Source organism: Hydra vulgaris, chromosome 11 (genome assembly GCF_038396675.1).
Source record: "Hydra vulgaris chromosome 11, alternate assembly HydraT2T_AEP".
In the NCBI taxonomy this organism is placed as follows: Eukaryota; Metazoa; Cnidaria; class Hydrozoa; order Anthoathecata; family Hydridae; genus Hydra; species Hydra vulgaris.
In genome coordinates, this window is record NC_088930.1 from 27201162 (window position 1) to 27225915 (window position 24754).

At 29.2% G+C, this 24754-nt stretch overlaps 1 protein-coding gene across 2 annotated transcripts in view; it reads left to right on the forward strand.

Annotated features, from left to right (window-relative positions):
- The window catches only part of LOC136087550 (alanyl-tRNA editing protein Aarsd1-A-like), a 60110-nt gene extending 35681 nt beyond the window's left edge, over window positions 1–24429 (forward strand). For both annotated transcript variants that reach the window (XM_065810632.1, XM_065810633.1), the window contains 2 exons: window positions 22085–22179; window positions 24241–24429. In XM_065810632.1, the coding sequence (XP_065666704.1) occupies window positions 22085–22179; window positions 24241–24364 (219 nt within the window). In that variant the 3' untranslated portion in view covers window positions 24365–24429. The remainder of the gene's footprint in view (window positions 1–22084; window positions 22180–24240) is intronic.
- The last annotated feature ends 325 nt before the right edge of the window (window positions 24430–24754 follow it).

The following is a 24754-nucleotide window of genomic DNA, read 5'->3' on the forward strand; positions in this document are numbered from 1 at the left end:
ATAAAGTTGTAATCTATACTGTTTATGTAAAAATAAATGTTGTACGCAGGATATCCACATAGTTTATGTAAAAATAAGAAGTTTGACATGCATTGGTAGGCAACCATAATTTATTGAACCTCTTTATATTCAAAAAAAATTTTTTTACACAAAACAAAAATATAATAGTAACTTTCTTCTAATTAAAGGGTTATAAATAAAGGGTTTTAAAATTAATTTATAAGTTTTCCCAGAATGTTAATTTAGGAATTTATTTTCCGAAACTTTTTGTTATATCAGATTTTCTATTGCCTTTGATACCAACAGCTTGATGATTTGCTTTTGTTTCTGAAATCCTCCTTTCATCAGTTTCTGTAAAAAATACAATTTTATATAGTTTAGTTCTAGCGATTTGTTGTAGTTAATTTTAAAAACCAGATTTCTTCTCACAGCTTTTAATTACTCCATATTATGTAAGTAGGGATGCGGATTCCTAAAAGGATTCCAGCTTTAAATCTCTGTTTAATCCTGGTCTCTGATATCAAGGAGCTCTAAAAAAAAAAATCATGAAATTCAATGTTTTGGATCCATTTGTTTTTTAGAGCCCAGAGTCTAAGAGTCCTAGAATCTTTACTGTCATTATACATAAGGATTCCAGGTTTAAAAATTGATTAACCTAAGGCCTAATTTTTTCCCAAAAAGTAGTCCTTGCGCTTCCTTATATTTTTGCATTTTGCATTTTTTGGGTACTAAAAACCAGGAAGAAGTAATCTTTTTGTGACTTTCAAATCTCCTGAGTCCTATTTGGATTTCCTCATCTCTGCAATGAAGTACAATACAATTATTGGATCTTTTTGTTTCTTAGTCTAGAGATTTTATGGCTAAGCATAAAAATCTGCATAATTGCAGTCTTTAACAATTAAGTTTTTAGAAGTTGACTTTACTGCATCTTTGAAATCTTCAAAATTATAAAGATTTATCATTGAATATTCAATAGTGAATTGAATTAGCAGACATAAAGGTATGACCAGGCTCCAAATAAAGTATTTTGATTGCTCTGATTTTGGATTCTGCAGAATTGATTAAAAAAGATAAATAACAAAGAAAAAGCCCGGATTCATTTTGGCTGATGCAATTATCAAAAAAATGATTAAAAAAATTTTGCTTTTGTCCTATTGGAATAAAAATTTCATGATATACAGTCATTTGGCTATAAAATACAGTCATTTGACCTTTGTAAAAATTGTAGCTTTGAGCTTATCTATTAGAGGAAGCATAACTACTTTTTGCAAATCTACAAAACAATTAGGGAGCCTTTGTCCCAATTCATTTAAGCATATCTTAGGTAAACTGATCAAAGCACATTAGCAAGTTGCTTGTGATGACTCCTTTCTTTACTCTAAGAACAACAAAAGGACTTTATTTTTATTTTTGAATCAACTTTCAAAAGTTGATTCAAAAATAAAAATGTCTCTTTTTTTTATAATTTGGCTTCTGCATATTTTTCTTGCAAATCTGTGATTTCTTTGCTAATTTTCGCTAAAGTTACTCTACGTATCATGTTGTTACTTGGAAAACCCAATGTGGCTAAACACATGGTTTACATACTAATTTTTAAATTACTATATAATTACTGCATAAAATAATATATAAATTACAATAAGATTACTGCATAAATACACAAAATATTAGTATGAGTTAATAAATAAAATAAATATTCTGTATGAATTTTTAACCAAGTCTTTGTTTTATTTCTTATTTAAAAACTGATAAATTGGTGCTTGTTTTTCCAAAGTTCTAAAGTCCCAGAAGGCTTCATTGGTTTTAACTCTACTTTTTTCATCAAAAAAGGTACAACAGTTTTTACCACTAATTAGTAAAATTAATGAAATGCAAAGGTTGAACTCTTTATGTACATATCGACGATGTTTTACATGGGACGTAGACAAAGAGCTTCAATGGTGCCTAATCATGCAATTCCAGCTGCAGTAACAGCTTCAATACAGCTACTTTCATTTAATAAGCTACCAAGCATTTTAAGAAAAGCCATTTCAATGTACAGACCACTCATCACAACAACAAATTTGTTTTTCCCCTACAGATCAGGCAAATTCCATTGAATAATTTTAGCAATAGTATACAACGGTTGATCAAATGTGATAACAAGGATTTGTTAAGGATTAAGATAATGGATAGAGTTTTTTATTACATCCATTGAGTATCGGATTATGGCAACACTATTAGAAGAATTCTGAAATAGTAGCAATAATTAAACTATTAAAATATGTCTGGATTGCTAATGTTATTGGCATGTTATGCAGATCATAAAAACCATTCCACTGATTGCATATTGTCATTTGATCTATCAGCGTGATGAATCTGTCTAACAGTTTCAAGCCACAAATGTTTATTATTGAGTTCATGTTCTCAAACAACACCACTACCTGTGAATGGACCACTATTGATCAGTATAGCTGGTTGTTCATTTTTTTGCCTAAATAGCTTAACATCTGAGTATGTTTCTAGGAGAGGTTTTATTTTCTTACTACCATTAGAGTTGAAAATTGAATCAACAGAGCATTGAGTAAAATTCACACACTGCAATGTTTAGTTGTCATAGAAATACACTTATGATAGGCTCAAGATAAAATAGTTTATCAATAAGTGAACATTTTCTTGTTGTTGCGTGCACTAGCAAACTAACATTTAGAGGTAATGGAGTTTCTTGTGATTAAATTTGTCTAGTGTAATTAACAGAAGAGTTCTCTGAATGCTTGTGCTTCACAATATTAAAAGTAAGTAGCTGGCTTATATTGAGTGCAGCTAGAGTGTTATTTTGCTTGGTATGTTTGTCAATGCTGGCACCTTTAAGTATCATAGTAACAAGTGCAAGGAGGTTTTGTGATACTGACTTTTCCTGACAACAAGTCTAAACTGCACCTTTAAAAGGTTCAGTTGTATCAAATATAGTTTGGCATTTTGCATGCATGTTAGGAAAATGGGCTATATATTATATATTATGCATTATAATTCAGCATATGCTATGCATATGCCGTGTTTGTAATTTATCTTTAAAATTTATCTTTAAAACAATACCATGTAAACAGTTGGTTTTGTCTATTTTGTTATTGTTTTGGTTGTACAGATCATTGAGTCAATATAATTTTTGTTGCTCAACTTGGTCAATAATGTAAAATCACACAAGGTATCGACACACTCACATACTTTAATATCCTGGTCTGTTGTACTGACGCTGTACAAGGAGTGTTTTTTCTGTATGAATTTTTCTGTATGAAAGGTGCTATAAAACAAACCGGTTGTGTGTAAACCAAATATGATTTTCTAATAAATAATTTTGACTTATTTAGACAATGTAAAATTTTATCAAGATACTTTGGTGAAAAAGTTCACATTATAAAGTATTTATATCATATCAAGTTTTTTTAGTACACTATAAATACTTATAACAGCAGTATGAAGCTTCTTCATCAAGGTGCCCTTTGATGTGAATTTTGAAAAAATCTTCTCTTCTTTTTGTTTGTGGAAAAAAGTTTAACTTGAATGTTTGAGTACATTTTTGAACTCATAGTGTGTCAATATAAAACAGCTGTAGAATTTTAAATATAAAACAGCTGAAGAAAATTGATGCAAAGTAGCCATGTCAATCTCTCTATAAAATTTCGGATGTATTGGTCCACTAGTTCAAGATTAATAGCAATTTTAGTTTCAATTTTATTTTGTTATTTTTTTTATTACTTCAGCTTCAAAGCATTTTCTTATTACTGTGATATCCTGCTTACTAAGTGTTACCAACTATTTTTACTTAAATAGTTTTATTGCTGCTTGTACCATTTTTATTTTATGAGGGAAAATACTTATTAGTTATTTAAAGTTTGATGTATCCCATAACTTGAAAATCTCAGAACTTCTTCAAGTATAAACTTTGAGGCAAAATGTATAAACATGCATAAAAATAGTTAAAAAGATGGTTAAAGGACTCCTTAATGGAAATAAAAAAAAATTATCAAAGTCTCTGTTAACAAAGTGTTTATCGATTCTTAAAACCTGCTAAATTTGAAAATGTCTATTTTGAAAAATTATTTAAACTAAGTTTTATATATACCAAGTTTTATATTTTGATTTTCTCTAAATGAATAAAAAACAGTATTTAAGGAAAAGCTCAACAAACTTCTTTAGCACAAATACTCTAAAATAATATTTCTTATCTAAATTTATGATTTTTAAATATAGTTGTACTTGAAAATTTAAATCGTTAAAATGTTTGTTCTGGACCACATCATTGGTTTTCTCCTACATAATCTTTCATATTTTGCTAGAAGTTTTTTAAAGATGAAATTTCATCTTTGAAGATAAAATTTATTATGCAGACTATTAAATAGACTATTTAAACTTTAGAGCAGTTATTGCAGCTCAACAATCTTTTATTGTACTCTGGACCATTTTTGCCTTGTTTATACCATGACCAACATTAATACAAAGCTTGATGAGCAGTTTTGATGGATGATTCACTATAAGGAGGATCCTTTGTGGCAGATCAAAATTGATGTGGTAGAAGACAGCGTGAATTTTGGATTTGATGTGGTGGAAGACAGTGTAAATAAGTGCCCCAAGAGCCATTGGACTTAGTTCAATGGCTCTTGGGGCACTTATCAGATAAGCACTTATCTAAACAGTTTTAAACTTCTTGAAGAGGTGATTGACAACTTCTAAATTCTAACTTTTGAAATTCCATTAGTAGGGTGATTTCCAGGATCAGAGTTGTCAAGCCTGCTGGTAATGGCGATTGATATTGCTGAACAGTCAAATTAAATCTTTGCATTTGCAATGACCCTGGTAGGTTGTTTTTTTTTTTAAACATCTTCACTTCCAACAAGGCTGCAGGCAACCACTCTTATTTCCAGGAAGTTTCCAAATGAGAAAAGATGAGGTTTACAAAGCAAGATAACGATAAACAGACGACTTAAAAGATTGTAAATTATATGAATCAGGAAAACAAGGTGAAAAGAAGCAAATTCCAAAGAACTGATGTTTGAGGAAAAAACTTGACAAAAATGAATTTTTGGACCATTTAGGAACAGTCGCAGTAAAAGAATGAGACTTAATTGAATGAGGTGTAACACAAGAATGAATTTTAGTAGGTGGCACAAGAAACGCTAGCTCATAAGAGCAGCGTCCATTATAGCATTTATAGAAAAGAGAAAACAAACAACATTACGACAATGTGACAATGGTTGAAGGTTGGTTGCAAGAACAGGTCCAAACTCTGTTTTGGACCTGCTCTTGCAGAAAGGGCATCATTCAAAGATCCGGTCCAGATATAGCAATAGTATTCCATTCAAGGACAATAGTATTTTATACAAGGATTTAAGATTTATAGAGATGAAGAATAGAAATGGGAGTAAGAAAGTAGCAAGCACAATAAAGAAATGCAACCTTAGCAGGTGCTAATTTTGCAATGAATTCAATATATGGTTTCCAAGAAATATTGGAAGTAAGAGTTAATCCTAGAAGATAAAGGGTAGATGACTAATCGAGTACTTTATTGTTCATAAATTTAAGAAGATCTAGATTATTGCAATAACGATTAGCTGAAAAAGTTTTATCTGAGTTCATCAGCTCAAAAGACTTTAGTTTGAATTTAAGCCAAATCAAATGATGTTAATATGATGAACTTTTGTAACCTAATTATTTAAAAATTATTATTGGAGCTAATTCAAAAAAAAAGTTCCCACACCAAGACACCCGACGATATGGTAGGTGTCATATTTTACTAAAAACATTTTTCTCACAAAGTATGTCAAAGTCATTTTGGGCTTCAAAAGAAGTAACATTTTACAGAGATTTTATAAAGAACAATCCTTTTTAAACATGACCTTTTTAAAAAAGAGTTTAAAAATGTCTTAAAAATTTATTTTGATTTTTGTTTAAAGATGCTAGTTTTTTTACAATAAGTTTGAAAAAATTGATTTTTATTGAAAAGTTTTTAAACTTTCTATGAAATTACATTTCTTTTGAGACACAACTTGATATACTTTTGGAGACATATTTTTGGTAATATAAGACAGCCAACATGTTGTCACGTGTCTTGTTGCAGAAACTTTTTTATGAACTGAACAAAATAAATTTGATTTTCTTAATCAGTATTAAAGTGTTCATTTATGCCTACTACAAGCCAAAAATTAATTTTTGTCATAACCCTAATGCACAAGGGTGTATACATGAGTGGGTTTGAAGGCCACAAATAATATTTGCAACCTTCGTGTCGCAATTTAAAATCAGTTCAAGTTTATTTGCATTGTCCAGTGACCAGATTTGTTCAATCTTAGAGTGAGTTTCTTATTAATACTGCATAAGAGTTTGGCTCTTGACTCTAGTCTTTTTGCCAGATCTTTGAGTAAATATTGTTTTTGTTATGGGCTGGCTTCATCTCTTGACAAAAATTAAGACAGCTTTTGCTACCTTGGAATCTAAGTTTAAAAGATAGCCGCCAGAAATCTTACAAGATTGAATGACATTACCAATCACTTGGTAAATCTTTGCCATTAGCAACAATTCTTTCTACGCAGTGAGCAAAAACCCAAGCAACCAAGTGATGGAATCTGCTTTCCAGCTTCTTGTTTCCACTCTCAATCATATAGAAAATCAAATAAAGGGAGAGCAGTTCAATTTTATCCTTATCTTTTTTCTTGTACAAAGTAGTTTTGCATGATTCACAGAGTCCTTGTGGTGATACCTCTGCTTGAAAAGCAATAAATTGTCTTTAATATATCTAATATTTTCTTTTTTAATATTTTTCAACCAGAGCAAGCACGCACACTTGTGGTTTTGCAACAATATTTAAACTAAAAATGTAACATTGACTATGGTAGCAACAATATTAGGCAAATCACGTAAGAGGTTTGCAGCATTAATACCTTTTTATGTATATATATAGATACACATACAAAGATGAATACTGAATGCTTCAAGACATCAAAAAATCAACCCAAGACCAAAACCAAGACTTTTAAAGTTAGATCACAAGATACCTTACAATCTTAGATATCTTAATCAATCAAGATATCTTACAAGATCAAGGTTCTAAGAAGTCCAACACAATAAAACTCATGCTGACACATGTAAAATCAAGTGGTAAAATAATAATATAAAAATAAATGCAAAATTTCATATAGATATTTCATAAAGATTCATATAATTTGCAGCTGGATCTTCTTAACTAATTGCATGAGTTTCGCTTGTATCTTTATTTTTATGACTAGACAGCTCATTCTTATCTCTTAATGAGGTACAGCTCTAGAACTCAGTTTTATAGTTGTGAGGCCAACTGGTAGTCAGGTTTTCCGAACTCTGTCATAGCTCTCAGAGAGACCAGTTCTATTAACAGCTGTTTTTATGACTAGGCAACTCATTCTATTATTTCTTAATGATGTACAGCTCTAGAACTCAGTTTTATGGTTCTAAGGCCGGCTGGTAGTCTGGTTTCCATAATTCTGTCATAGCACTCAGAGAGACCAATTCTATCAACAGCTGTAAAATATTAGAGTGCTAACAGTACCATGTTGCACATGGATGGTGTTCCTGTTTATACTTTTGGTGTGTATTGTTGAGGCTGCATTTGGAGCAATAGTAATAAGGCAATTGCTTTGACTATTGATAGTGTACTGAGTACTATCTATGCTTTGAGTGAAGTTCTTTAGTCAATTTAAAAAATGACTAAAGTATCAAAAACTATAAAACACAAAAAAACCATTGTCATAACCAAGTTCTCTAAATCTATCAATCACTAATATTCCTGGTCTTTGAAATACATTTTTTTCTGTTGAGTCTTATCTCATGCAAAGTTCATCAGACCTACATGCTCTTCGTGAGACAAATTTTAGTTCAGCTGTCTCATCCTGTGATGAGACAGCTGAACTAAAACTAGATAGTGTTGATATCTATCTTCCTTTAATTCGTAAAGACTCCACATGCTTGGCCTAGGCATTTACATTCACTAATTTGTTGGAAAACTAGGTTTGAATCCACAGACTATTCTTTTATGTTCCTTTCACTATATTTTATATCGCTCTCCTTCATCTCAAGATGGTACTCTTTTTGATGTTATTTCTGATCAAATTAACCAAGCCCTTTCCTTATCCTTTAGGCAATATCGTTGTTGTTGGCAAATTTATTGATCATCCCACTAAATGGCTTGGTTCTAGTATCAGTGACTCTGCAGGTGTTAAGGCCCACAACTTTTTCCTCTCTCAATCTCTAACACAAATAGTCAACTTTCCAATTTGCTTTCCAAACAATCTGAAACATTTACCTTCTCTACTCGATTTATGTCTTGTTTCTGATCTTAGTTAATACTCAGTTTTTTCACATTCTTGTTTCTGATCCTAGTCAGTGCTCATTTTCTTCACATTCACCCTTAATTGCTTCTGATTACGGTTTGGTGTCTCTAAAACTTTTATCTCATTTTTCTTTCTTCATCAGAATCCCCTTATCATCATACCTCTTATAACTATTTTAAAGCTGACTAGAACTCTTTCCATGATTTTATTTGTGGGGGCCTTTGGATAAAAATCTTTCCTCTTCCTGCTGACAAATGTGCTACTTATGTAACTTCTTGGATATAGGTTGGCATGGAATCTTTTATTCCTTCTCAAGTCAAGCCTCACTCTACTCCATGGTTTTTTTCTCATTATGCTGCTTTAATTTCCAATCATAACCAGTACTCCATATCTATTGCCAAAACAATTCTCCAGAAAACAGACGGCTGTTTACTATTGCTAGAAACCACTGTAAAAAAGTTTTGTCTGAAGCCAAAACCCACTATTCTCATGTCACAAAATCTTGTATTTCATCTTAAAAAGTATGCTCCCAAGACTTCCAAAGAATTTTTAACAGTGTTTGTAATAAGGGCAAATCTGTCATTCCACTTATCATATTATGGTTCAGATTTTGTTACTTCACCTTAAGACAAAGCTGAGCTGTTTGCTAAACACTTTTCATCAATCTCATCTCTTGATTCCATTAATCACATCTTACCTGATATAGCTGTCAAACAGGTTGATCTATTACTTAACATTTGTATCACTCCAGCTTCTTTATCTAAATTAATTTCCTGCTTTGACTCTTCTACAGCTTGTAGTCTAGACAACATACCTGTTATGGTCTTGCAGAAGTGCTCTCCGGAGCTGGCGTCTATACTTTCAAAACTATTTAACAAGTGCTTATCAGAGTCTTGTTTTCCAGCCTGCTGGAAAGTGGCATCTGTTATCCAAATTTTCAAAAATTCTGGAGTGCAATCTGACTCATCTAACTACTGTCCCGTTATTCTTCTTCCTATCATAAGCAAGGTTTTTTAGTCTTTATTTTACAAACACTTAATCTTTCATCTAGAGTATATTAACTTACTTTCTTATCATCAATATGGATTTCGATCTTCTTGTTCTACTGCTGATTTGTTAACGATAATAACCAAAAGATTTTATTGTGCATTAGATAATTAAGGAGAGGTTAGGTCTCAACATTTCTAAAGCCTTTTATAAAATTTGGTATGTTGGTCTTCTCCATAAGCTCATATTATTACTGTGTAAAAAGAATACATAAACAAATAAAAAAATGATAATATAAATAATTTTAATTAAACATTAAAAAAGAAACTAAAAGATTTTTTTTTAAATTCTCCTAAAATAAAAAATTTCAGTTAGAACCTTGTCAAACCAATGCGACAAATTCTCATTGAGAGCAGGAAGTTGTGGCGATCTACAATTTGTTATTAATAACAAATATGCAATCATTGCGTTGATATTTTTTGTAACAATCAAGAAAATAAACGACAGTTTATTTTCTTGATTGTTACACCAAGACCAATACTCTAGGCTTTCTTGACCAAGACTAAGCCCAAGACTTTAAGCTTCAAGGCCAATACCAAGACTAAGACAGTTAGATATGAGTCTCAAGATGTCTCGAGACCTACATCTCTGTATATATATATATATATATATATACATATATATATATATATATATATATATATATATATATATATATACATATATATATATATATATATATATATATATATATATATATATATATATATATATATATACATATATATATTTATATATTTATATATTTATATATATATATATATATATATATATATATATATATATATATATATATATATATATACACACACACATATATATTTATATACACATATATATTTATATACAACTTAGTCTGCTTTAAATTTATATTTGCAATTTTTGATTAAATTTAGAGCAATTTCCAAACATTGTTGCAAATAGATTCTGATGTCAAATCCAGTTTTTTGTATTAACTGTATTTTCTTTATGTGTTCCTGTACAAAAATGTGCTTTTCAATTTAAGAAAGGTATAGTACTTATCTTTCACTGACTACGATAGAAAAATTAACACCTTGACAATTGTAAAGTCATTTTTTGTTGATCTTTGAGGTTATTTCCAGTCATGCGACAAACTTTATTATTTTCACCTCATTTTGGTATCTAGTTATGTTTTTTTTTAAAAGCACTGTTATCTAAGCTTTAGATCAAACAAATACATAATGAATACCTTAAAAGATTAGGTAAAACACTTTTTGTCTGATCTTTTGTCGTAAAAGTCAGACCAAAATATATCAATGTATTTCAAATATATACATACATATATATATATATATATATATATATATATACACTTTTTGTGAGATTATTGTAGGTGCTCCAAGAAGACCTAATAGTTGTATCACAGAGCGCCGCAGAAGAGAATTTAACTAGGAAGTTTACGCTTGTTTCATTTCAAAAAAAAAAAAGCTAGAGTAGGCATAGAACTACAAATCTCTTGATTCCGTAGCAAACATAACCATATGTACATGTAACCATAACTTATTGTCTGCTTTAAATTTATGTATGTATGAATGTGTGTGTGTATATATATATATATATATATATATATATATATATATATATATATATATATATATATATATATATATATATATATATATATATATATATATATATATATATATATATATATATATATATATATATAGGTATTGGAACAAAATTCAAATTATTAGAACCATTCAAATTGTTTTGAGTTATTTACTCAAAGCCAATAGTGAGTGAGCAGTTGCTGTAGCTAGCTTTGAAAATTGAACTTTTTATTACGAAATACTTTTTTTAAAATAAGAAATACGTTTCTTGTTTTAAGAAATAAAAATCCCACCCTTCAATTTGTTTCTAAAAACAAGAAATTCACTTGTCAATTTTGAAATCTCTCAATTTCTCTTTAGGTTGAATAAAAAACTTTCATTGTAGAACTATCATTATTTACATATAAAGAACCATTTCTATATAGTGATCTCTGTCAGAAGATGCTAATGCCAGCACCATGGTTAACAGATCAAAACACCTTGTAGGGTTTTACCATGATTTAAATTTCACCTCTGCAACAGGCTCATATTTAATATAATGGCACATCTGTGAATAGTCTTACTGATCTCAAAAGTGTAAATTAAAAGTAAAGCACTGGATATAAAATAAGGTTTAAAATGACACTGCTAAAAACTTATTACATTTAATTTTGACAAGACCAAATCAAAGTGCACTTTCTATTGATTTCCTTTCTATTATATTTCTACTGATTTTAGGAAAATCTTCTCAGTGGGAAAAAAATTGCTTGAGATTTATATTTTTTGTCTTTTACATCTGACTTTGTATCTTGTTGTAAACCATTGCTTTTAAATAGTTTGTTACTTTTATGACATATATTATTCTAAAATAATGACTAAAATATCAAAACTTATGAAACTTTAAAAAATGCAGAATCAGAAAAGTTGTAGGTTAAAAGCCACTATGCGCAAGAGAGAGAAATGTAGTCAGCCATTCTATTGATCTCCTTGAGTGTTTAATCACTCAGATTAAGAACCTTTCTGACTTTGGGGAAATGCAACTTGAATTTTATGTGGCAAAATGTCTTTGCCAGAAAAAAATTGCTTGAAAATCTAAATGTCTATAATTTTTTAAAGTTTAATAAGAAACCTATATATTTTATTATTGATTAAAAAGTATTTTAAAGTGATTTAGTTTTATCTTTACCTTACTATTTCTTAACCTTTTATGGTCTGTTGGGTTCCTGCAAATTTTGAGCGACAGTAGAGCCTGTTTTTCCAAGCAGATGCCTTTAACATTCTGGTGATTAGATTGCAACAGCAACACCTCATTGTTTGCATTAACACCATCGCAGCTCTGATTCAGAGATTTATAGTTTATTTTCCATCTTAACAGTTTTATTTATGGCTACGATATGAAGCCCTCCGACATGGTGGAATGAGGTTAAAAAAATAATGTTTGACCATGAAACTTGGGAACATTTTATGACACTCCGTGAAAAAAAATTTGTTCATGAGGATCCAAATTGGATGAGCTAATTTAGATATATGTATAATTTTACCTTTAGTTTTGGCCTTACCATCTAAAAAACAAAATCAATATTCTCTTATATTGAGTAGAAAATGTTAATAAATTAAGCAAAGAATATTAGATAAACTTTGTTTAAAATTGTTAACAAAATTGTTAACAAAAAAACACAACTAAATGAAACTTTTATAAATCATTTATAAAATAGTATACTACATATATTATTAATAGTAGGCAATTAGACTTCTAAGAGATTTTCAATACTTTCAGTCCAGGTTCTTTGCCAGATCTTAGAGTGTTTGTGGTACATAAATTTAAAAAAAAAATGTTGTTCAGTATTATACAATGATATTCTTACATATTCAATAAAAAATATAAATCATATAAGTACAACTTAAAGATTTTCTGCAAACATTAATTACACTTCACAACAAATTTTTATAAAAGTCTTGTTTCCTAAAAAGTTTTAGGTGATTGTGACAGGTATTTATAGGGTATGCACAAATATAGTTTTTGTTTTACTGCATCACGTAGGAACTCTAAGAAATAAACATTTATATGTTTACCTATTTAATCACGTTTATGTTCAGCATGAGCCATTAGTTCAACAGAATTAAAAATGTTTTGCTCCTGATTTTCTTTTGTATTCAACTTCTGGTGCATCACGTTGCAGTGTCCAACAGTAGTCAGCAAGCATTCCAGTTGCCCTGGTATCGTTTCTCCATTGTAGCCATGTCCTGGTGAAACCGCTCACCATGTTCGTCACTGACAGCACCGAGATTCATGAGGAAGAAGTCCAAGTGCAAGTGAAGGAAATGAACCTTAAGTGACATGTTGCACTTCATTTTCTGGTATGCCTGGATAAGTTTGTCTACGACTTCAACGTAGTTTGGTGCTCTATAATTGCCCAGAAAATTATCAACAACGTCTTTAAAGGCTTTTCAGGCATAATTTTTCTGTCCTGGAACTAACTTTTTGCAGAGTGGCCAGCTCTGTTGACAATAATGTGACTCTTAGGCACGGCTGTCCCATTCACAGATGAAACAGTACTTGGTATAGCCAAGCTGCAGTCCCAGTAACAGAGCAACGACTTTCAGATCTCCACAGATATTCCAGTTGTAACTGCTATACTTGATGTACTTAAGCAACAGTTCCATATTCTCATATGTTTCTTTCATGTGTACCGCGTAGCCAACAGGTACTGACGGATAAACGTTGCCATTGTGTAGCAGTTTTCAGGCTTAGCATTGGCGAATCAATGAAGAGACGCCACTCTTCTGGATTATGATCACAACCCAAGGCCGAGAGCAATCCTTCAATGTTACAACAGAAACTGTCGACTTAAGCAAAAAATTTTGTGATATCATGGTGCCGGCTTCTGAACATGGAAATTTTTGTACCTGGTGACAGCAGACACCATCTCTGCAGCCTGGAACCCAGCAACTCAGCTTTTGCTTTTGACAGACCCAAATCTCTAACCAAATTGTTCAATTCTGAATGTGTTATTAGATGTGGATCACCTAATGAGCAAGGTTCAAAATCTGGGTCAATGTCACTGTCAGTAACCTGCACTGAAGTTTCTTGATCTGGTTTATCTAAGGTCCAATCCTCTGGTGGTTTCAGAATTGGGAGACTGTTGTCATGTGGCACAGGTCTCATTGCTGAAGGCAAATTAGGATATTCAATTGACTTCTTGTTTTTGGAAGAGAAACCAGATATATTAGTCAAACAAAAATAACAGTCTGTCACATGGTCTTTTTGTTCTCGCCAGATCATCGGAACAGCAAACGTCCTTGTCTTGGTCACCAATTTTGCAGCCAAAATACAGATGATAAGCTTTTTTCACAAGAGCTGTTATAGAACATCTCTGAGACGCAAGTGTGTATTTGCCACAGACATAGCAGAATGTATCGCGGCTGTTACAACGTTGACTAGACATATCGTCAGACAGCAAAACAGCTATAGCATTAAATTTACTTACTGTTATATTGATACAGACACTGTACTTTACTATAATGATGCACACACACACACACTAGCTGCACAAACTGTTGCTGATGAGTCACTAACTGGAGTGAGATGTTTGGATATAAATCTAAGCAAAAACTTAGATAAAATTAAAGATTTCTATTAAACGGTATGTGATACGGAAATTTTGAGGTGATATTTGTGATCAGCACCCAAAAATCTTTAAGAAACACCTAACAGTGTTCAAGAAGCAAAAAATGTGTTGTGCGGTGTTATATGAAAAATTATGAAACAAAAAAATGTCCCTTTGCATGAATTATCAGTTAGAATTTCTAATCAACCACAATCCAAAAATATAGAGAACTGTCGATATTTTTTATAATAGAACATTGTTTGATCTAAAAGTTCATAATCAGTTATTTCTTTATCATTTCATGTAACATAACCAGCAATGTGAATAAGTGACATTTTGACATCATCAGCAATAGAAGATTGCAGATCTTGCAAGTTATCAAAAATTTTGCAGCAGTCTTTAGACAATTTGTTGTGGCATAATGCACATTGATGACCAGACTTCACATTAAAAATGTCAATATCTACATTTAATTTCAAAAGTAAATATTCATGTTTGATAAGTAATTTTTCAACAACTTGTTGAACACTAAGAAAATATTTACCCCTATAACCTTGATAAAGTATACTATATTCTTTTTCCAGGTGATCTGATGTAAATTGATCAAGAAAAATATAGTTTTGTGTACATAGCTTTTGATAACAGCCTGCAAAGAATCATTATGTCTTATATTAGCACCAAATTTTTCCACCAAATTTATTGATAAAAAACTTTATCGATGAATCATATCAGGATGTTGCAAAAGGACAGCGCAAGTTTTTTCAGAAAAGTTTTTCCAGATAATACTCTTAAAATACACATCAAGACACATTGTTGTTCAACAGGTTTTGGAGAAATAGAAGTTTCATTCAGGTCAGATGACTTTAGAAAGCTTCTGGAATCTGCATTGTAAAGCTGCTTTAAATGAGTCCATTTTGCAATACTGGTTACTCCGTTATTGTCAAATATTAATTCCTGATTTTTTTTAGTTAACCAAAGATTACAATTATTTTTATAAAGTCTACAAAATAATAAAGGAAACATCCATCTACTGCTAACCATGGTTTTCCTGGGATAAATGTGTATATTTAAAAAAAAAAGCACTTTTTTTTAAATATACACATTTGCACTGACTAAATCAATTATTTGATTGGTCACATTAGTCTGTTCAAACAAAAAATCAGGTAGTAATTTTGATTTTGGTATCATTTTAATTAACACCTTTAGACCCCCATTTAAACAAACAGTCATAATCTTATACCAAAAAAATTTACCACCTGTTAAAGTAAACTATTTTTTCATCATTTAATATGTAAATAAATAATTTCTGCTTATCCAGAAGAGAATTAAATATTGAAAAAATTAATTTGCTTTCAATAATATTTAAAAATTTTGTAGTAATTCGAGTGAATAATTCAAGCGATTATGTAATGCCCTTGATGTTAACTATTCAATTGATTATAACTATTTCAGGAGTATAAAGTTTCTCCAATTGTTTTTGGTTCCATAACTGAAATATGTTGCATAATTACTCTTTTTTTTATTGTCCATTTTCAAGGAGTTTAAAAAATGAAGTATCTCATCAAACTTGACCAGGTGTCAGCAGTTATGATTCAATTCGATGTTAATCTAGAAATGTTACACTTAAACCCATGACATGAAATGTTTCAAAGGTAAGATTTTCATAAATTTTAAGTAAAAAAAGGTATTCCATTAAAAAATTGCAAAGTAACATAACATAACATAGTCATCAACCATAAACGATATAACTAGATATTGGTAATCACTGCTATTAAATTTAGGAAATTTGTGTAGCTCATCATCTAACGTACTCCTTTTTCCACTTAAAGACCTTTTGGTAGTTCTTTCAGTTGGATTAGCTGTTAGAATTCGAGATAAAGGTACTCCCAGCCAAACAGAAGGAGCATTTTTTGGATTGACGTTTCTCTGCCCACTATAACTGTATCAAAATTTAAAGGCCAGCGTAACTCACAGATAACAATATACATGGTAGCAACCAAATTGGAGTTTGGAATAGCTTTTATTCATTTTTCACGCTCAAAATTATCACGTGGAAACTGATACACTGATATTTTATTAACTTCACTAGATATTTTGTTTTTTTCACTTTGATAGTTGGTGTGACAAGCATACACACAACATTTATTTGGCATGATGATTTAATCTAAATTTTATAAATATATTATTTACTTTGAATTAAATCTGAAACTCCATGTTTAAACTATATAAGTTTATAAACATATTATTATACCATAATTTGAAAATATATCTAACAAAAATATATATTAGATCACATTTTATCTGGTCTCAACATGGAAAATAATTCTTTTTTGCCATAAAAAATTAGGCCTCCACAAAAAAATCTGGTTGTACTATGAATAGACCTGTAGTAGAGAACGCTGAGTGAAATAGTTATGATGATATTTATTCACTTAATCTAAATTCATTATTAAACTTTTTTCATATATTTTTTGATCATGTTGTAGAGAATCTTTTTAAAAATAAGATATAAAATTTTATTAAAAAATAAATTTTTTTGATAAATTATTAAATGTTTAAATTCTCGCAAATTTGTTTCAACTTGATGTCAATAAAATTGATCTGTCAAAATTACATATTGCTAATATGTTTAAACATCCTCATCTCAGCCTGAGTTTTCGTTATGTCAAACCAGCATAAGTAATTGCATCATCCTAGACACTACCTTCTGACTCTACTCCAACAACATCTAGCATCAGCATATGTTATATAGCATCAGTTGCAAAGTCAACTTGTCTGCAATATTGTAGTAACTCTGACTATTTAAAAGGAAATTCAAAAAGAAGTTGAAAAATAATTGCAATTAGCTTAATGCCACAGCTACAAATATTTTGCATCCAACATATTGACACAACAAAAAAAATGTAGATGTGCTAAGATTCAAAGGTCAGCGCTTCAATAAATTTAAAATACACAAAAAATTGAAAGGTGCTGACAGTATAAAAGCAAGCTAAGAAACACCATAAGTTTAATTATGGCCAAATAAATTGAGAAACAAAAGCCAAAAAAAAGTCAAAGTTGGTTTTGTCAAACATGCATACCAAAGCCATATGTAAAAGGTACCAAGTTTTATTGTACCAAAAAGTATTGCACAAGTATTTTACCTCCAGTGATCACTTATAATACAACTCAAAACTCTCTACAATTTGAAAAAAAAATTAAAAATATTTTTCCTGTCAAAAAAAGTTGGTTGAAACTCTTAACTATTTTTATTTATATATTTTATTTTAAATAATTCATTTTATTCATAGAAAAAATGAATTGATAAAATTATATAAACATTTGAAAGAATTGCTGTAAACATTTAAAAGAATGATATTTTATATATATATATATATATATATATATATATAAAATATCATTCTTTTAAAAGAATGATATAAATATATATATATATATATATATATATATATATATATATATATATATATATATATATATATATATATATATATATATATATATATATATATATATATATATATATATGTATATATGTATGTATGTGTATATATATATATGTATATATGTATGTATGTGTATATATATATAAGTAATAAGATAAATGGTGATAAAAATAAAAATCAAATAACTATCCATTTCATTTTCATTTTCAAATTGTGACATACATTGGCAGCTTTTTTTCAATATTACCTTCATATCTAAACAGAAAAATACAAAATGCAACTTAGAAAATTGAACAAATTTTATTCAAAACAGTTCATATACAAATGTATAACTTCACATTAAGATAAATACAAACTATAAAACTGAAGATAAAGATAAATTAGAATTTAAAACCCGCAATATGTGACAAGCAACGGCGCTAAAATTAAAATAACAATCAAAGTATTGTTATTCAATTTTAAACATTTTGTACAAAAAGTTTGTTGAATTAGAAACTAAAAAAAAAAGCACATGTATTTTTTAAAAGTTAACATTTTAGATAAGTTTTTATATAATTTAATTAGGTTGAAACATGTGGTATAGTATGTTTTTATTTTTTATTACTTGAATGAATCTAATTATTTTATTAATAAATCTAATTATTTAGTACAGCGTTATTCACTTCTTAAAAAATATACATTTGCTTTAATTAAGTTGAAACATCTAGTAAAGTATGTAAACTTATCCTTATAAATCTCTTTATATTAAATTACAATATTTCTAGGGGTTATATATACCCTCGTTATTCAAGTAATATAAAAAACCGTTAAAAAACAAACAAATAATAAAACTTCAATGTAATGTGTTCTTGCGTCTTAAATAAGAAAAATAAGGTTTCCAAAACAACGATGTGACATAATCACCGTCGTCTTCATTCAAACCGCCTTCATTTGGAGAATACTGGTGATACTGTATTTCCAAAGACTCTCTCACTTTTCTCTTAAAATAGTCTACCTCTACTTTAACCGTGTTGTTTTTATTCCAGCCAAAGGCACCATAGCAATTTCTGGAATGCCCCTCTACGGCCGAATTTTTCCATTTTGCCTCAAAAGTATGTTTTTGATGTTGGCAAATGCGAGTTGAAATCTTGAGTTTTGTTTCACCTACATAGAGCTTTTGTACCCATGGTAGAGAAATATAATTAAACTCTAGTTTTTTGATGTTATTATTGCTGTTTTGTTGATTATTTTGCTTATTGTTTTTTATTTTTTTGACAATGTTTTGAAGTATTTTTTTATTATAATCATTTTCTATAAACATTTCTGTTAGAAACTTTAATTCATGATTTATGTGTTTTTTACTGCATAATGCAAAAGCTCTTTAGTTAAAACCTTTAAATACACCATAAATTATTTTTGGATAGCGACAAGAATGCGGCTTTATTTGCACATTAGTTATTGCATCTTTGTGATAGATATTAAAAAGATATGTTCCGGATTTGTTATTTGTTATTGAGAGATCAAGAAAATTTATTGTGTGAATCACTTTCTTTTTCAATCGCATTTGATATTTGTGTGTTGATTATTAAACAACTCGAGAAAACGTTCTGGTTCTGCCTCATTAATTAAGTTGTTCTAATAAAATATTGATTGATTCTTTAACTGGTATTGATGGGTAACGATTAATAATATCGAAGGAAACATGAAATTCACCAGTATCGGTATACCATGATTGAGCACATTTAACAAATTGTTTTGAATTTCGAAGTTTTGTTTTGTTAAGATTGGAGGTTGGTTGAATGAGATTTACTAAATAATTTGATAATTTATATGTAGGTGATCCTATTGTGCTTACTATAATTCGCATTGGGTAGTTATTAGTTGGTTTGTGTGCTTTGGTGACACCATATAATCGTGGAGGAGTGGCGTCACTTGGATAAATTGATCTATATTCATTTTTTGTAAACTTTGTTTTCAGATTTTGTAAAGTATTCTGAACTTTGCAAAGGAGTTTTTGAGTTGGATCATAGTTTATGATTTTAGATTTTCCGAGTTGTTCTTCAATTTTTTTAAGAGCATCGATTTTATTAATTCGAACAAAGCCTGATTCTTTATCAAACAGATGAATACTAATTGTGTTGCTAAACTTAAGTTCTTTGAGAGCTTTAAACTGATCCTTATCTAAGTTTGTAGAAACCGATAAATGCATTTTCAAAACTCGAAGTACATCTTGTCTAAGTTTATTTGCATCATTTTTGTTAGAATACTTTAACTTTAAAGCTGCTGTTTCAGTTATACTTATTATATCCATATATGGAACTTTACTTGGAATAGGAACAAAGTTAGGACCTAAATCAAGTAATTTTTTGTGATGTTATCAGCACATAAATTAAGTGTTATGTGATAATAGCTGATCGTTATGAAACTTTATTGTTACGTTTATAAAATTCTTGTCATAATATTATTAAAGTTAATTGATGTAATTTATTAGTCAAGTCATAAGCTATTTTTGTATATAATTACGCCCTCGAGAATTTTTGTTTCTGTATAAAAGTTGTAAATAGAATTTAATAAAAGGAGTCAAAAATAAAAGTAAAACAAAGTTGTCGTATTAACATGTTACCTCTTTTATAAACTTGTACTTTCTTTGGTTATCGTTATCTTTATATCGACTTTCCTTTAATAAATCAAATTTGTTTTATAGCTTATTTCTCGATCGCAAAAACATATACTCGTAGGATTGATCTGTAATGTTTGTAATTTTTTGAAAATCTTCATTATTTACACAAGATTTTATAATTTTTGGGTATGTAGAAGTAGATCTTTTTTCTAACTTTTATCATTAAGCATTTACTAAATTTACTATTTAGTGTATTTTTTATACGAAGAAATCTTGGGATGATGCAATGTTTAACACATCTTTGAAAAAATATCCATTGATTTTCTGATTTTGCTGCGTTTTTTAATGCGTTTTTTAATGCGTCGATGTTATAATATAATCCAATACTATAATTGGCGACAATATAATTTCTCGCATTTTCCAACATCAAAAACATACTTTTGAGGCAAAATGGAAAAATTCGGCCGTAGCGGGGCATTCCAGAAATTGCTATGGTGCCTTTGGCTGGAATAAAAACAACACGGTTAAAGTAGAGGTAGACTATTTTAAGAGAAAAGTGAGAGAGTCTTTGGAAATACAGTATCACCAGTATTCTCCAAATGAAGGCGGTTTGAATGAAGACGACGGTGATTACGTCACATCGTTGTTTTGGAAATCTTATTTTTCTTATTTAAGACGCAAGAACACATTACATTGAAGTTTTATTATTTGTTTGTTTTTTAACGGTTTTTTATATTACTTGAATAACGAGGGTATATATAACCCCTAGAAATATTGTAATTTAATATAAAGAGATTTATAAGGATAAATTTACATACTTTACTAGATGTTTCAACTTAATTAAAGCAAATGTATATTTTTTAAGAAGTGAACAACGCTGTACTAAATAATTAGATTCATATAAAACATGATCGAATAATCTAAGTAATATAAAATAAAAAATAACTTACTGATATTTAAAATAAGGTCATCTTCAGCTACTATAAAATTAACAGCTATTAAAAACATTAAAAAATTAAACTTTAGTATCATACTTTTTAAAACCCCCTTATTGTTTTTAAAAAAGTTAAGGTCGCCGCGTGGCAAGTTCAAATCACCAGCTTCCCTTTTTTTTTAAATTTTTGTTATTTAAAATGCAAAACAAAATAGTTATATATTTTATAGTTTATTGTATTCTATATATATGTACATAATATATTTTCTTTTCTTTCAGCGAACTCAATTTATTTGTAGAAAACTTGAAAAGTAAAACCGTAAACCTAAAAAAAAAATTTACTTTTTCCATAACTTTTAACTTATATAAGTTAGATATTTGCGTAGACTTTTGTTTAAATTTTCTTATAAAAAAAGTGCCAAGAGTCTTTCGCGCTATTATCTCGGATTTAATGGCTGCCGCGAGTTTCGTGCAAACACGCATGAATGAGCATTAATACTATTATGTTCAGCAACAATATGTAGGGATTAGTTTTGAAAATTTTATTTATAAAACTATTAGGATCTCCCTGTCTTTATATGCACTGGTGCCACAAAATCTGGTGGGCAGTTTGTTCTCAGAGCACCTGATGAGAAGTTAACAACATTAGCTGAGGAGTAAGTTTTTTTATTTTTAATTTTATATATATATGTATATATTATAGCGTAAATAGATATACGTAATGGATGAATCTCTTTGACAGTGACTGTATGTGTTTTATTTTCATGCATTTTTTAACAGGACAATGACACAACATACAAACAAGAAAAAATAAAAGATATATACAAAATGCTGAATACCATTAAGTTGCTTCCACATTCACTTGACCTTAATCAAATTGAAAATTTGTGGTCTATATAAGATGTTAAATTAAAAGTAAAAAAACTAGCAATGTAGATGAATTATTCTTAATACATCTAAATAAATGGAATTCCCTGGAACTAACTTTGTTAATAAAAATGGTTGAATGGGTGCCCCACAAATGCCAAGTAGTTATTGGTGCAAAAGTTCATGCGACCAAGTATAAACACTGATTAAGATGAATTTCTATTTTTAATTAGATGAATTTCTATTTTTTATAGTTGATTTTTTGTAATAATTTAGTTGTGATGAGGGTAATCTAATTGTATTAAGTGTTTAGCAACAAAATTGATAAAAGTTAGATACTATGATCAATTTTACTTTTTTAAAAATTAGAATTTTACTATTATACCTAGCTTGGTAAAAAAATCTTGTGTTTCATCTCTAAGTTCAGATTTCTAGGAGTTCAGTTTGATATAAAGGAGATTTGTTTGATAAAGAAGCTTGGTAAGATATGAAAGAGAATTGTTAGATAAAGTTTTTTTTGCAATAACTGATATCTTATAGTTATTCTTTGATGGATTGGCAACCAATGAAGAGATTTCAGCAGTTTTTCTAAATTTAAGTGGTCCCACAAAATCTGGTCATTAAAAGGTATTAATAAGCATTAATACTCAAATTAATAATGCGGGATAAGCTATTTTAAATAATTTTTTTTATTGAGTTTTTCAAGATTTTTTGGTAGTACCTAATAAAAGAATGTTAAAATAATTTGTGAAGTAACAATGCCTCAACCAATTGTGCAATTTTTTTTGTGAGGCATGGACGGTTGTGTTAAAGAGCACAAGTTCGGTATTTGCAGGATTTAACAGTTTACATATTGGTCCATAGAGAGTGTTGAATCAAGGATGAATTATGGATGAAACAAAAACTACAGTAAATTCACTGAATTTACTGTAGTTTGTGTTTTTCCAAAGAATGTAGTTTTGGAATCATTCTTGAATTTACCAATTCAAAATGGTGTAGATCCAAATGCCAATATTCAAAGAACGAAAAAATTGAAGTCTGTTGATGAAGTTGCATGTGGAAGAAGACAAGATAAAACAAGCTTTTCAAGATTTTAGAAACTGTTTTGTGATTTAATATGGAGCGCAGATTGGTGAGAGCAACTTTATATGAGGCTGAGAAAATTCCGCAATGAAATGTTGGCAAGGTGAATTATAATTAGACTAAATAATTCTGAATATGATTTTTTGGAATCATAAGTGGCTTATGTTTTGATTATTTTCAACATATCTTTAGATCAAATGCTGTTAAATTATTTACAGGGGAGATTATTTACAGCTTTAAGATAAAAAAAATTTAATTAAAGGATAATTTACAAAAAACCTTATTATAAGTATAGTAACCTAAATAAATAAATAAATAAATAACCTTAAATAAACCTTACTTACAAGTATTACATAAACATGTCAAAGACACTAAATGTTACATAGAAACGTGGGAAAATAAATTTAAAAAGAAGCCATAAATGATAACATAACAACGTAAATATGAAATTAAAAAATATTATTTAATTCTATTTTCTTGATAATCTTTTTAAATAGAGGCCTCCAACTGTTTGTAGATATATTTACGCCATTGTCGCGGTTGAGAAGTATAGGAGCGTGTTTTATTTCTTGGTATGTTGAGGCGTAGTGAATTTAGATTCTCTCACTTTACGTACTTCATACTCTGATTTAATTGCTTGAATTTTAATTGCAAAACAAATGAATATAAATAAATGTATATGTGTGTGCACATAATATGTATATATAGCTTTCTAAAATTATTTAAATATTTGTCAAAAATCTGATAATTCTATTGTTTTATTTAAGAATTTGTTTACTGGTTAACGGTAAAGGTGGAGCAAAGAAAGGTCAATTCCAAGGAAAAGCTCTAAATTACAAAAAGTTAAAAGATGTTCACGATATTTTAATACGAGAAGCAAAAAAGTTTTGAACATTTCCGATTTTGATAAATTTTGTGATAAATTTTTAACAATAAAATAACTAAAAAACATTTAACTACCGTGTCTTTTTGTGGGATAATGCGCTGCGGAGCATTTACTTTATTCCTTTTTTAAACCTGCAGTTATCTTTTTTCACTTTTACTTTAATTTTATTTTACTGTGTCCAAGTTAAAAAGTTAAACAAGTCCTAGTTACAGGTTAAAAATACTAACATGTCCATTGTGTCGGGTGTAAAAAATACATACCGTTGATTGACCACATGCCCAGCAGTCAAGAAAGCACATTCTAATGGTACCTTAAGTTCCAGGTATCCATTTATTTGCGCGCTAAAATAGCATAATTGTATCTTCTTTCCTCCAGGTTTCGACAGGTTTTTTTCC